Source organism: Podarcis erhardii, assembly GCF_964252035.2.
Source record: "Podarcis erhardii genome assembly, chromosome: 2".
NCBI lineage: Eukaryota > Metazoa > Chordata > Lepidosauria > Squamata > Lacertidae > Podarcis > Podarcis erhardii.
The window spans coordinates 33,348,174-33,363,889 of record NC_138498.1 but is presented as its reverse complement, the minus strand read 5'-3'; the positions used below and the strand labels follow the sequence as shown (position 1 = coordinate 33,363,889).

The following is a 15,716-nucleotide window of genomic DNA, read 5'->3' as shown; positions in this document are numbered from 1 at the left end:
TTTAGGGCTTTAAAGGTCAGCACCAACACTTTGAAATCTGCCTGGAAACGTACTTCCAAGTTACAAGAAAAGAGATTCCGACTAAACACCAAGAAGAACTTTCTGGCAGTTATTCGACTGTGGAACAGACTCCCATGAGAGGTGGTGAAGTCTCCTTCACTGGAGGTTTTTAAGCAGAGGTTGAATGGCCATCTGTCATGGGTGCTTCAGTTGAGCTTCCTGCATTGTAGGGGGTTGGACTAGATGGCCCTTGGGGATCTCTTCCAACTCTATAATTCTTTCTCCTCTTCAGGCCATCAATGTTGTACAAACAACTGCCATGTGTAGGTGTGGGCAGGCAGGGACTAGTAATTTTTATGGCTAACGTGCAGGGCTGCTTTCAGAATATGCTGCAGTATAAATGCTCTTTGAATATATACATTGACTGAATACATTGCTACTCTTGCAGATGAATTTATTTTCTCTCTCTTTTGAAGGTCTTTGCTTTTGTTCTTTGGTGTGTTTGCTGGGCCAATCTCTTCTACGCTTTCCATGGAATTGTTCAGAGCAGAACCCCAGCACCTGTATATTTTGTTACACCCTTACTTGTTGGCATCACAATGGTCAGTATTCCTTTCTGTTGATGTTATTGATTGCATGGGGGTCAATGTTGATGCTGAAACGTGATGTGAATTAATTTTCTTAGATCGGGCATGGCTGCCTCTTAGAATCCCAGAGATGGCTGTGGAATTGACTGTTCAGTTATCAGCAGCAAATTTAGTGGAGAGGATGATGGCAATTATTATGGGAAAACATGCAAACCTGCCTTATACTGAACCAGGCCATTTGTCCCTCTAGCTTAGTACTGTCTACACTGACTGGCAACAACTCTCCAGAGTTTCAGAAAGGAGTCTTTTCCAGCCTTATCTTGAGGCGTCTGAGGTTGAACCAGGGACATTCTGCATTCAAAGCGATTTCTCTGTCACTGAGCTAAGGCCTTGACATAGAGGAGGCAGACAGAACTTTGACAGAAGTTCTGTGCGTTGTGCAAATTGCTTTTGCCGTTCTTCATCCTCTTATTTATCTGTGGAGTCCTCAGGGCTACTGTTACATGACAATATGTCATATTATCTTGGATTGTACAAGATCAGCAGTTCTGAAACAGCAGCCAAATTCTGAACAAAATAATGCTTTGGATGATAATAAGAAGCAATCATATCCTTAAAGGGTATAATTTTTCCATTTAGTTAATACTGTCTATTTCTCTTCACGTTTTAAAAGTCAGCATTGGAGAATTCTGCATATAAGCAAAGGAGGAAGGGGCATTTTTACTGTTCTGCACTGCACAAAGTTTTTCCTTGCCTTTGTGGCAATAAAGCAAATAATATTTTCAGTGAGCCTCTATGAAATCTAAAGGTTGTATGATGGAAACGAACATGAAAACACAAATGTGGGATATCTGAGTTAAAAGGCAATAGCCACGTCTTCCTGGATGAGAAAAAAAACAAGCTGTTTCCTTATTTTTATATATATACAGTAATAATGCTGTTATCTAGTTCTAAAGCAAAGCGCTTTTTCTTTTGGTGGGGAGAGGGAACGGAACTATGGCCATATTCATGCCATACATTTAAAGCACTATTATGCCACTTTAAACAGTCATTGCTTCCACCAAGGATTCCTGGGAACTGTAGTTCATTAAGGATGGTGAGAGTTGTTAGGACAGCCCTATTCTTTTCACAGAGCTACAGTTTTCAGAGTGGTTTAACAGTCAATCCCCCTTCACAGAGGACTCTGGAAATTGTAGCTCTGTGAAAGGAATAGAGGCCACCAATTGACTCTCAGCATCCTTATTCTTTGAGTGTTTAAAGTGGTACCGTAGTGCTTTTAGTGAATGGTGTGCATGAGACCAATGGAAGCAGAAGAACAAACAAACTGACAGCAGTGTTTCAGATCCAGGCTTTTAAACCAAGCTAAGAGATAAGGAGGCATTCATTCATTCACAGCTGTAATCCATGTGTTCCACCTTTACTTTCTCTGCAGCTGTTAGCCATGTTGCTCATCCAGTATGAGAGGCTTCATGGAGTTCAGTCCTCAGGAGTTCTCATCATCTTCTGGTTCTTGTGTGTGCTGTGTGCTGTGAGCCCTTTACGGTCCAAGATAATTGGTACTGCAGCTCAGGTAAATGGGATGTGTCTATGTTATTCGGGATGTATACATTTATGACATGTTTTCACAAAATTAGCATTTAGGGAGTGAGATGGCATGGCACTCTGTGGGGAGAGGTAGATCTAATGGGAGTTAGGGGTGGAGCAGCTTGTGTTACTTTCTGCTGCCTACCTCTTCCAAAACACCAAGACTGGGACATTCACAGGGTGCTAAAGGCAAGCTAATGGACTGTGAATGTGAATGGAGGCTATGGGGACACTGCACTGCAGAGAGGAGTGTTTCCTCTTCTCAAAGAAAAGGAAGGAAAGTCAAGCTCCTCTGTAAAGGCAGGAAGATAGGGAGGTCTCACGTCTTATGTGTCTTTGAAAGGAGATACTGGAATGAAAATCGGTGTGTTCAGATTTTATTTCTGTGTTTATTTCTTTAGTGACCTATACCCCACTTTTCCTTACAAAGTGAACTCAAAGCAGCTCACTTAATGAAAAACAATGGAACATTAAATAAATACAGTATCATCACTGCCACCAAAATCAAACATCGCAAACAAAACATCATCAATCATTTGAGGTAACGAAGCTAGAGCAACAAAATCTAGGGAAGCTAATCTTCTAAAAGCCTTCTGAAACAGCCGTGTTTTGGCCAACTGCCTGAAATAATAAAGTATCAAAGCCTGGCAAACCTCCTTAAGGAAAGCATTCCATAAAGTGGGTTTAACTGCTAAAATGGGCATGGTCTTAGTGGCCGTCTGCCATATCTCATTCAGCAATGCCACTTGGAACAAGGCCTCAGACATTGAATGAAGCATGCAGGATGGAACATAATGGGAGAAGGCAGTACTTAAGGAATCCAAGTCCCAAGCCATTTAGGTCTTTAACAATCCAAATCAGCACCTTGCATTTTGTCCAGCAGTGAATCAGAAAATAGTTCAAATCCAACAAGGTGGGAGTCATATATCTAGAATGTCTATGACAACCTTCACCACTCTACTGTCCTCCAAATGTTTGGACTACAGCATCTGTCAACCCCCTGCCTCTCTCTGGCTGGGGCTGATGGGAGTTGTAGTCTTAAGGGTGCCTGCAGACATGGCAGAATATTACATTAGTTTTCCTGATTTTAATGTTGGTACTCCTGTCCCATTTTCTATTGTTCCTTTCACCTGTTGTGTTAGGGAGCTGTGACTTTTTGACTAATATACTGGCATGTCGTGTTAAATTTCATTCACACCAGTGGCCATGGTGTGACACCACGAATGTCATTGGACAATGTTGCTGCTCCCCCACCTTTTCCAAACGTCAAACAATCAACTGGTTGATGGGTGCTTGGGAAAAATTGGGCAAGGGGCTTTGCAAACCCCACGCTTGGCACCTGGGAAGCACTTGACATCAGGTGCAGGGCAGGTGACCATGGCTTGGATGAAATGGCCTTGCAGGCCAAATGGGGAGGCCTTGAGGCTCAGATTTCTAGCCCTGAAGGCAGGATCTTCCATACTTCTTCACAAAGGAAGAGGGTGGGGGTTGCAGATGATTCCAGTGGGAAACAGCTAAGGCACCAGAGCAAGACTTATTATCACACAAGATCCTAAATAGTTTTGTTAGGCTTTGCACTTAATAGCCACCTCCACCTGAAATATTAAATATTTGTTTTTAATAATAATATTTTATTACTCTAATGGTCTTTTTCCTCATCAATGTCCTAGGGAGACAGCGTCAGTGTTTCACCCCATGAGTTGATTAAATAATTTGTTTTTCCCCCTCAAGGGGAGCATATACATACAGTACTATATTTGTCTGTTGTTTTACCCAAGTTCTCCTTTGACCTCATTAACTTTCCCCCTCTCATTAACCATTTAACCTTTCCCCGTGCCTTTAGTGAAGAACACTTTCCTTGTATATTGATTCAAAATCTTGTGTCTCTCCCTAGAACCCAATGGAAGACAGATTTCGGATTATCACATTTTATCTATACTTGGCACTGATCCTTGTAGAGTTGGTTCTTTCGTGTCTTAAAGAAAAGTCTCCATTTTTCTCTCCGGTTAACTTAGACCCTGTAAGTAAGTCCTTCTTGCAGTGACTGCCTTCTATAATTTCTCATGAGCAACCAAGCTAATTTAAGAATGCGTGTCCACATCCTCTGATTTTCCTGGAAGGTGTCTTGGAACAAACCACTACATCTCACCTTAAGTGTCTCTGATTAGGGTTCTGCCTCTGGACTACAGTGGTGCCCCGCAAGACGAATGCCTCGTAAGACGGAAAACCAGCTAGACGAAAGGGTTTTCCGTTTTGGAGGTGCTTCGCAAAACGAATTTCCTATGGGCTTGCTTCGCAAGACGAAAATGTCTTGCGAGTTCCTGCGGGGTTTTTTCCCTCCCCCCCCCTTTTGCTAAGCCGCTTATCTGCATATCCGATAAGCCGCTAAAAGCCGCTAAAAGCAGCTAATAGCGCTAATCCGCTAAGCCGTCAATGGGCTTGCTTCACAAGACGAAAAAACCGCTAGACGAAGAGACTCGCGGAACGGATTAATTTCATCTTGCGAGGCACCACTGTATATGTTTAAGGAAAGTATTTACCTTAGACATCAACAACTGTAGGCTTCATGTACCAAATCCAGCCCCATGACGACCTGCTCCCTATACACAACCCAAAGCAGGCGTGGTGTGAGTTTGGACTCACTGCTAGCCTGCTTTGAAGAAGTCATGTGTGAGAGGGAAGTACTTAATGAGGTGCTAATTTATGTGTGATGTTCTTTGCTAAAAGGACATTGTGGAGGGAGAGGGCAGAAATTGGGACAGCAGCCTGGTGAAGTAGTTGATTTTTGGTGGTGGTGGGATTTTGGGATGTTTGTCCCTTTGTGTGACAATTAGTGCGAAAGAATGGCCCAATCGTACCTTATTTTCATATGGCCTGGAAGCTGACTGTGGATTCTGCAGTAAGAGAAAATCTTTTCCTTCCATTCTGCCACAACCTAGTCTTAATAAAGTCTGCTGGCAGCAGGACAGAGAGGCTTTCTTTTGTCTTGCCTCGTGTCTTCTCCTCCCCCCCCCTGCCCCCGCCTGGCTGCTCCATCAAGAAGGATCCCCTGTGTTTGCTATCTGGTAATAGCTAAAACACACATCCACTCCTTGCTTTTATGTCTGCTATTAGCAGGATTTGTTGAGATCAGATTGTGAAATCCAGCCATAGCCCTTCAAACACTGCTCAGAGCTGGGGGAAGGTGGTGGGGAGCAGGAAATTGGCAGGAGTTCCAGCACATCCTTAATATATGCATCCCATGATATATCTCCAAATGATTTTGAATGCATGGTAGTCTTTGGCTACAAAAGCTTTGGCTAAAATATTGGATTTAAAGAAACAAAAACAAATTCATGTCTTCAACTTTTTATTGTAGAATCCCTGTCCAGAGTTAAATTCTGGTTTCCTTTCGAAGATCACATTTTGGTGGTTTACAAGGTAAGCATTACTGAGCTCTTGTAGATAACCTCTTATTTTGCTGAAAGCAATATTGAAGTGGCATCCGTACAAGAGATTCCCCTCGTGCTCTTGGTTGCCTAGCTACATTCCTATACAATACAGCATTCATTCATGCTCTTCCCTCTACCCCACACCCAGATGTTTTGTGCTTATTAGAGTAGAGGTTAACAAAAGTACTCAGAACAAATTCCTGAGCTTTAGAAGTATATTTACTTCTAAATATATTTCGTTTGCACAATGGGCTGGTTGGTGGATCTCAGGATTCTGGCAGAAAACGAAGTACTGTAGTTGCAGCAAGCCTCAAGTCTGCCCATCCCTGGCGTAGATCACCTTTCAGAACTGAGGTGCAGGAAGTGTGAGACAGCAGCTAAGTTCACAGATGGGAAACTGGAGTGCTGTGTGCTTATTTCCAGGTTGGGAAATGCTGGCTAACACTGTGAACAACTTGCACAGTGATGTTTGAATTGGCAATTAAGGTTCAGGTTTCATTTCCTGTTGGAATCGTATTTTATAGGGTGTTTTTTATTATTCTTACTGTGCAGCAGGAAAGGAAACTTGAGTCTCGTGTGTAACATGATGAAACAAATCTTTGTCAACCTTCAACTCTCCAAAAAATGTCTTTTTTTTAAAGGGGAGGGGAAGTTGCATTTTCCCCCTCTCCAAAGAAGAGGGAGATTAGTTTAATAAGCCATACTTTGTGCAAGGTTGAAGAGGGTTATTTTGCAATTTAGGGAAAAAAATCTAAGCTTTTATCTTCAAGGTTCTCTTTGCAATTAGAAGACAACAATAGTTGTTGTTAAAAAAAAACACAGGGCTGAGAATAGAGTTCTGAGAGGCAATTTGCACATTTTCATTCATAAGTCTATTCCATCTGATTTCCACATTAATCTGTGATTTAAAAAAGAAAAAAAAACTGTACAAAAATTGTATTTGAATACAGGTGACTCTCAACTTATGTGGAGGTTACGTTCCAGGGATAGCATTTAAAGGCAAAAGTGTATCATCAAAACACATTGGTGGATGGGATGGCGAAAGTCTTTCACCCCAGAAATCCACCCACTTTCTGACCCTTTAAAAACAAAACAAAAGTCAAGCATGTTTACTGTATGGGCTGCGTAATAAAGTCTGGGCTACAAAAGAAAGAAACAAAAATGAAAGTTATTGCCATAGTAAACTAAAGTATATTGGTGTCATTGGTTTGTCAAGTGTAGTTCCAGATGTGCCACGCCTGTGATGATGGCTGCTTTTTAAAGCCAAAAACCATTTTTACATAAGTGCAAAATCTTAATGATAATTACTTTCCAGTCTGTGTATTAATTCAGGAGATGCATATTAGGTCGGCTCACTTTTAAAAAGGCAGACCAAATTGAATTCTCCCTAGTTCTGAACCTAGCAGCCTATTCATTGTGCCACATCGTCCCATAGAGATTCCCACTTAGAAACTGAATAAAAGACTTTCCACCTAGCAACAGGAGGCTCGGCTGCCTCCTTTGCTGCAAATGGCAAATGCATGGATGAAAAACTAAGGCCTCAAGGAAAATAGTTAATATCCGGAGACTTCCAAGCGTTAGCAATTCTGTTGGATAGTAGTTTGATGTCAACTTAAAATGCCACTTTCCTACCAAGATTTAAATCATTTTGTCCTAGTTTTTCCTCTTAAAGAGAGATGGGTGAACTTGTAGCATTTGTAGTCAGTTCCCAAATTCAGTTGAGTTTATGCAGGAGGACAAGAGGTCAACAGAGAGCTATTTAACATCCCTGACAGCAGCAGTTACATTGACGTCAGTAGTGATCTTGTTGCCATGTGGGAAAAGCAGGAGCGGGGAGCCAGAAAAAAAAATGCATTTAAGGTTGGCTACAGTCAAGGTTCAACCACTAAACCCCCTTATGTTTGTGGTTATCATCACTGTAATAAATGAAAGTATGTGAACAGAGTTGTATGTGAACAGAACCTCTTGTTTGCCAATACTTTAGTAATGTATTATGCCAAAGATTAGACAGGATTTTGAGGGTGCCCAAGGTGATGGCAAAGCACAGCAGACATTCATGGTGGGATAATACTGGAGGCATCAAGGAAGTGCTAAAAAGTGTGATGGAGTTGAAGTTCTGGTACCAGACATACAATATTTGCATGGTGAAACTGCTTTGAAAATGTGCTAACCTCATCTTGTGCACTTACCATCTTTACTCCCAGATTGAACTCAGGGAAAACCTTGTGTTTTGGTTTGAATCAGAAAACCAAAGCACAGCACTGACTGGCTAGTGTTTGTGTCAATCATGAAGCAAAATCCCTCCTTTTGGTGCTGATTAGTTATGCCTTGTGACAGCCACAATGCCACCTCCTCTGCTTCTCAGAGCACTTTTAAAGGGTGTTGAGCAAAAATACAAGCAAGGTGTTGGTGTGGATGGGGGTGGGCAGAGACAGAAAAAGTAGATGCCTGCTTGAAGGATTGTGGAGGAGGGCAGGATGCTGGTGCATCCAGAGGCCATATGTGTGTCATTACTGAGGTGAACATTGGAGAGTGGATGGGAAGCACAGCTCACCCCTTAGTAGAAAAACTTGGTCTTACTCATCTTTGATCACTCCTTTGTACTTGACTTGCAGTCAGACCAAAAATTCATTTTATGTTAAACACATGGCCATTGCTGCAAACAGCAAATATGTATTTATTTCCCACCTCCCTACCTGTTACTTCCAGAACCATTTACCTGTATCCACAACATTGCACATGTCCCCTGTCCCCACCCCACTGATAGCAGCATGTGATATGGAGCAGGGAAATGTACAACAGCTTCTGCCATCCAGTAGCTGGGTAAGTTGTCCTGGATGCCTAGTGTAGAAGAAGGAGGAATTAAATGTGTGTGTACTCACATGCACTGTCTGTAGAGGTCTTTGCACATTACGCGTAACACTGCAGTACTCTCTTGAGAAAGTTTGAATTGTGTGTCCAAACTGATTACCAACGTCCTTTTTTGATTTTTTTAACAATACAGTATGGCAATCCAGGGATATAAGAAGCCTCTTGAAGATAAAGATTTATGGTCTCTGAATGCGGATGATAAATCTGAACTGATAGTACAGAAGCTGCAGAAAGAGTGGGATAAACAAAATCAAGAAGTGCAACAGTAAGTCACTCTTAGGCTTCCTTTTGTGCATAAACTCTTGTTTTTTAACTGTGCTTTAGAAAATCACCAAAATTGTATGCCATCGTAATGTGTCAAAAAAAATTAAAAATATTGCAGCCTACATAAATGATAACTGTGTAAAATGCAGAATTAAGCTAATGTGCATATGTTAAGCTAATGTGCATGTGTTTGCTTGTTTTGCATAATTTGTTAGGCTTTTGCTAATCAAAGGATGAGGCAAGGATCCTCAAGGCACTGGAACTGTATCTCTGAACAACCAGTAATCAACCCCCATTCTAGTGTCACATTTTACTTGCATTTTCTATCACACTTTCAAGATTATCTTAATAATAATAAAAACTATAACTTTTCTGTGGGGGAGGGGTGAGAAAAAAAGCGTGTCCAGGCCCCCAGGACCTTGTGTGGGAGCTGGAGTTGAGCAAATGAGCTGGACCGTAGGGAGCTGTTGACCCAGCAAGAGATTAGAGGAGAACTGGAAGGGATGATGATGATGATGATGATGATGATGATGATGATGACGACAACAACAACTTTTATTTATATCCTGCCCTCCCTGGCCGAAGTCGGGCTCAGGGCGGCTAAAATCAGATATATACAGTAACATTAGTATAAAATCAAACAATAATTAAATTACCTCCTAAAAACAGGTCAATATCCTTGTTGCCAGCTTCCTCCCTCTTCCTCTTCCTCTTCCTCTTCCTCTTCCTCTTCCTCTTCCTCTTCCTCTGCTGGGTTATTGTTTACAGTGGGATCTCCCTTTTCTGGAGTGGACCCTTGTTCATTCCTGTGCCAGCTCCAGATTTCCCATTGGATCTGCTGCTGCTTTTGCTCTTGAGACCCAGGTAGTGATGATGTGGAACTGGGGATGAAGATGCGGCTTGGGATGCGGTCGGAGGGGTTATCAGGCTGCCTTGGAACTAATGTGGGTTATTCCAGCTCCTCAGTTGTGCTGCTGTTCCCCACAAGGTGTTCCATGTCTCTTTCTCAGAAGACATATCTCACTGGCTCTGGGTTGTGTGGGGTCCCATTGGAAAGCTGAGATTCTCAGAACAAACCCATACTTGCATGGAATGGTTGTGGAATACCCACCACCATGTTCATGTGGCTTTTTGGAGAGGGTTTGGGTTTGCGTTAAGATTATCCGTCTAATGCATTAAAAAGAGAATTAAATTACTGAAGCTAAATGCATAAGAACTGGACATACATACAGGTGAAACTCAGAAAATTAGAATATTGTGGAAAAGTTCACTTATTTCAGTAATGCAACTTAAAAGGTGAAACTAATATATGAGATAGACTCATGACATGCAAAGCAAGATATGTCAAGCCTTTATTTGTTATAATTGTGGTGTTTATAGCGTACAGCTGATGACATGGCTCCCCAAATCTCTTTTCTTATGAGAGCAGCTTTTGCATCTCACTTGGAAACGAAGGACCCAGAGTCTGGAGGAAGAATGGGGAGGCACACAATGCCAGATGCTTGAAGTCCAATGTGAAGTTTCCACAGTCTGTGTTGATTTGGGGAGCCATGTCATCAGCTGGTGTTGGTCCACTGTGCTTCATTAAGTCCAGGGTCAACGCAGCCATCTACCAAGAGATTTTGGAGCACTTCATGTTTCCTTCCACAGACGAGCTTTATGGGCATGCTGATTTCATTTTCCAGCAGGACTTTGTCACCTGCCCACAGTGCCAAAAGTACCAAAACCTGGTTCAATGCCCATGGGATTACTGTGCTTGATTGGCCAGTAAACTTGCCTGACCTGAACCCCATAGAGAATCTATGGGGCATTGCCAAGAGAAAGATGAGAGACATGAGACCGGGCAATGTAGAAGAGCTGAAGGCTGCTATTGAAGCTTCCTGGTTTTCCATAACACCTCAGCAGTGCCATAAGCTGATAGCATCCATGCCACGCCACATTGAGGCAGTAATTGATGCAAAAGGGGCCCAAACCAAGTACTGAATACATGTGCATGCTTCTACTTCTCAGAGGTCCAATATTGCTCTATTTGCAGTCCTTGTTTTGCTGATTTCATTTAATATTCTAATTTTCTGAGATTGTTAATTTGGGGTTTTCATCAGCTGTATGTCACGGCTAAAATGGCAGCTGTTTCTTTAATGCGAATAAAGCTGGGTCAGCATGACTCAGCGGCCTGCAGCAGGTTGTATATATAAAGTGAGAAATGTTAGTTTGTGCTGAGGCTGGTGTTTGGGTTGGTTGGTTGGTTAGTGCTGGTGTGTATTCAGCCGTGTTTTGCACAAAGACTTTTAAGAATAAAACTCTGCAAGGATATTCTCATGGACTCTTTTTGTGCCGACAAGGGTCCGAGGACCAGGCTGAGGAGACAAAGGGAGGTCAGAACCTTTTCCTCCTTTTTTGCTTTTTACAAACACTGACACTGTACACCATAAACATCACAATTGTTACAAATAAAGGCTTGACATATCTTGCTTTGCATGTCATGAGTCTATCTCATATATTAGTTGTACCTTTTAAGGTGCATTACTGAAATAAATGAACTTTTCCACAATATTCTAATTTTTCAAGTTTCACTTGTATAATAAAGAGCAATGCAAAAGAGAGAGAGAGAGAGCAGGAATTGTCAGTGTACACATCATTTTCCATCAGAAAGTTTCAATGATCTGGTCTGCTCATAGGAGCCAAAAAAGTTATTTTAGTGTAGCCTTCCATTGAACCAAGAAGAAACAGATGGTACAGACCGAAGCATGTTAGCTGAGCATCTCTCAGTGACACCTAATTCCATACTAACCATCTGGCACACTGCAAAGGAGTTCTGTATTCTCATTTACATGTGTGTATGCCTTGCCATATGTGTATGCCTCATGTGTATGTGTATGTGTATGCCTCATGTCATATGTGTATGCCTCATTTACATGTGTGTATGCCTTGTCATATGGGACGCGGGTGGCGCTGTGGGTAAAACCTCAGTGCCTAGGACTTGCCGATCGTATGGTCAGCGGTTCGAATCCCTGCGGCGGGGTGAGCTCCCGTCGTTCGGTCCCAGCTCCTGCCCACCTAGCAGTTCGAAAGCACCCCTAAGTGCAAGTAGATAAATAGGTACCGCTTTATAGCGGGAAAGTAAAACGGTGTTTCCGTGTGCTGCGCTGGTGCTGGCTCGCCAGAGCAGCTTCATCACGCTGGCCACGTGACCCGGAAGTGTCTCCGGACAGTGCTGGCTCCCGGCCTCTTAAGTGAGATGAGTGCACAACCCTAGAGTCGGACACGACTGGCCCGTATGGGCAGGGGTACCTTTACCTTTACCTTTATGCCTTGTCATGCTTCCGTATCATTCTTTGAATTTCAATTGAAATTGTAACTCTTGCCCTCTCTGATTCAGCCTCTATATTTTGGAAAGTTGTTTGTTCACTGTGAATTGGACACCTGTTAAGATATCATAACTTATTTTTGCATGCGGTTCCTGAGATCAAGGTGCAGCTTTTTGTCTGTTTTTGGATACAATGAAGATGGACGACTGAACCTTTCAAAATTGCACTGTTTTTAACCATTGATTTCAAAACTGTGCTGATTTTGTTTCTTAGAAATTCTGAGCCATGCCTGGTATGAGGCTGCTAGTGTTAAAATGCAAAAAGCTACTTTCTGTTTTAAATCTAAACTAGGTCACATACTACAAACACTTCTTAGCAGAGTGATGATGACTTATCTGTTATGGTTACAGACCAATAAAAGGGGATGCAAACAGGATAACTATAATAAAAATACTGATATTTACAGAGGGGCCAAAAGGGAGTTTCCTGCTTTACCATCTGGCTCTTAATTTATATTTTAGATAGGAAGAATTTAGCTACATTTTCAGTAATATAAGAGGAATCATTTAAACAAGAGATAGCCTTATTTCAGTGGGTCTTCCGGGTAAAGGTACAATCAGCTTCTTTCTGGGCTTATTATACAAATTGTCATATATAGATTAAAATGACCCACAAGTTTTGTCTCTCTGATCCCACAGGGACAAATACCTTCATTATGTGAAATGTTCTTAAACTTGTCTGTATGCAAAGCAGAAGGCAGAACATTAATAAAATAAGAACACTGAGGATAAATGCTCTCTATATCTGTAAATAGCAGAGTGTCTGAGGTTTTATCTTATCCGGAGAGATAACTGGTACGCTGAATCACTCAGCTGTGTATGGCTCAAGAGCCATCACATGCATACCTGATAAGACACACAGTACAGTTCCTTCCACCTCAGAATGCATGTTGTGTACATAGTGGATCATTTGTTTGAAATCACCCCATACCAGCTCTCTCTTTATGTGACCATACCAGGGGGGTAGAGAGAAGATCAGGTCGCTGTTGATGTTTTGTCATGAGTTAAGCTAAGTTAAGGATCAGTTTCCCCAATCACATGAAGGGGTTCAATTTGCGTTCAAGTAAACAGAAACAGAAGTCCCTGTGGGCCTTTCCCTATTCAACAGGAGGAAGGGCAGGGACTGAGAGGTGTGTGGTGTGGGACTGGCGCATGCACCCCCTTCCCCATGCTTTGAGCTTTCATGTGTTTGGGCAAATACCTGACTTCCATTAATTTGTGCCCTTGTCTTGAAATGTCACTGGAATAGCGGTTTGGTTGGGCGCAAAATCAGTGAAAGGATAGTCAAAACTGTTATAAAGTTATAGGCTGTTAGACATAAAATAATTGAGGTAAAAATACTGGAAGATGCATGGCAAAACCATAGCTGTAGTGGTAACAGGGCTTTTTGATTCATAAAATACTAAACAAAATAATTTAGTAGGTTTTATCCAACCTCAAATGAGACCTATTGAAATCAATGGACCTAAATTACTTGTGTGAATTGATTTCAATTGGTCTCTTCTGAGTAAAGCTATCACCCATTAGTTTTATTTCTTGAAAGACCATAAAACCAAAAAAATGTTGATGTTTGAAATGTGGCTGCTTTCCAAAGCAAGTATGTCATCATCATCATCACCATCACCACCACCACCACCACCATCATTTTGCTGAACAGGAAAGGGAAATTATCAGATGCCGAAGGCTGTATTTGCCTCAGCCAAAGCTTTAGACTACAGCTTTTTATTTAAGTAAACTAAACTAATTTAATCTTAATCATTCCTCCATGAACTGGCCAGTCTTCACTCAAATCAGTTGATCTGATAGGTTGATGTGGAAGTTTCTGCCCCTGAATACACCAAGCAGAGGGAATGCAGTAGTAATATCTCATACGACTTAATTTGTGAATCAGGTTCCAAATGTGCTGCCTTATGTCACTATAATTTAAATATGCAGCTTTAACGTAGTTATTAAATAAAGTACTGATTTTAACACAGACAGTACTTCAAACTGAGGTCCCCTTTTTTCATGGGGGAAACTGCTCCCTGCTCTTGGCTACTAAAATGTGGGGCCCATATCCTACAAACATATCTTAGCAGTTCTCACAGAAGCAAGGCCACATTTGAGGCCCAAAGGCTGCTATTATTTAAGAGAGTCAACATTCCTAACAAACCCTCCACTTTTTCAGCTGACTTTAACAATGTCTTTTTGTTCCCCTAGGAAAAAGGATATATCCTATACAAAAAGCTCGAACCAAATAGAGAACCATGTTGGTGATGGCCTTGAGGAAACAGAAATCCTGATAAGTAGTAACGCAAAGCAAAAAGAACCCTCTTTTCTCAAAGCCTTACTTAGGACCTTTGGCCCATACTTCTTAATCGGCTCCTTCTTTAAATTAATTCAAGATCTGTTGTCTTTCGTCAACCCCAAGTTGCTAGGGTGAGTTCTGCACTCTCATTCAAGTTCATTTCACATGATCCATTAGCACAGTGTTTCCAAAACTTAGGTCTCTCTCCAGCTGTTTTTTTTAACTACGACTCCCATCACCCCTAGCTAGCAGAACCCTATTTTGGGAAACCTTGCATTAGTGAATAGCTGGTGAAAAGGGACGCGGGTGGCGCTGTGGGTAAAACCTCAGCGCCTAGGGCTTGCCGATCGCATGGTCGGCGGTTCGAATCCCCGCGGCGGGGTGAGCTCCCGTCTTTCGGTCCCAGCTCCTGCCCACCTAGCAGTTCGAAAGCACCCTTAGGTGCAAGTAGATAAATAGGTACCGCTTTATAGCGGGATGGTAAACGGCATTTCCGTGTGCTGCACTGATGCCGGCTCGCCAGAGCAGCTTCGTCACGCTGGCCACGTGACCCGGAAGTGTCTCCGGACAGCGCTGGCCCCCGGCCTCTTAAGTGAGATGGGCGCACAACCCTAGAGTCGGACATGACTGGCCCGCAAGGGCAGGGGTACCTTTACCTTTACCTTTTAGTGAAAAGGTAATAGTTTTAAGGCGCCACTTGCTTTCTGCAAGCTTTTGGAGTTTTCTCATTTACTGCACTCCATTCCCTGCATGTCACAGGACACCTATTTTATCCTGTGCTGAGTCCTTGCCTATCTGCATAGCAGATGTGGGGAATCGCAGGGGAGAATGGCAGTCTGATAGGGAAAGGCTGTCAATGAGGAAATATATAATGGGTTTTCATGTGTTTACTAGTTTTGCATAAGAACACTGAGTGGGAAACAAGGGAGGCTTTCATTTAGACATATCGCTAACATGACTAAATGGAGGAGGTATCTCCTCCATGCACCATATTTCTTTCCAGTTCACACTTGCGTGTCTACATGGGAAAGAATCCCATTTTGAACTGCAACACACAAAAGTTCATCTATGTGTGTTGATTGGCAGATGCAAAGATTACATGTGTGCATGCTTTCCAGTCAGGGACGGCACAAGACATTGTGCTGCCTGAGGCAGGATCTGCATCTGTCTTCATGATAGGGAAGGGCTGTAGCTCAGTGAAATATGCTTTGCATGTAGATGGTCCCAGGTTTAATCCTTAGCATCTCCAGGTAGTGGCTGTGCAGAAGAAGAGGGCAGGGGATGATGCTAGAAAACAGTATAGAAGACAGGAAAGTGGCCAGACT

At 42.3% G+C, this 15,716-nt stretch overlaps 1 protein-coding gene across 3 annotated transcripts in view; it reads left to right on the top strand.

The window, feature by feature from the left end:
• Positions 1-15,716, top strand: part of ABCC3 (ATP binding cassette subfamily C member 3) — a 78,006-nt gene that overhangs the window by 28,151 nt on the left and 34,139 nt on the right. For all 3 annotated transcript variants that reach the window (XM_081850656.1, XM_081850657.1, XM_081850655.1), the window contains 6 exons: positions 477-602; positions 2,020-2,157; positions 4,066-4,191; positions 5,530-5,591; positions 8,607-8,738; positions 14,304-14,522. In XM_081850656.1, the coding sequence (XP_081706782.1) occupies positions 477-602; positions 2,020-2,157; positions 4,066-4,191; positions 5,530-5,591; positions 8,607-8,738; positions 14,304-14,522 (803 nt within the window). The remainder of the gene's footprint in view (positions 1-476; positions 603-2,019; positions 2,158-4,065; positions 4,192-5,529; positions 5,592-8,606; positions 8,739-14,303; positions 14,523-15,716) is intronic.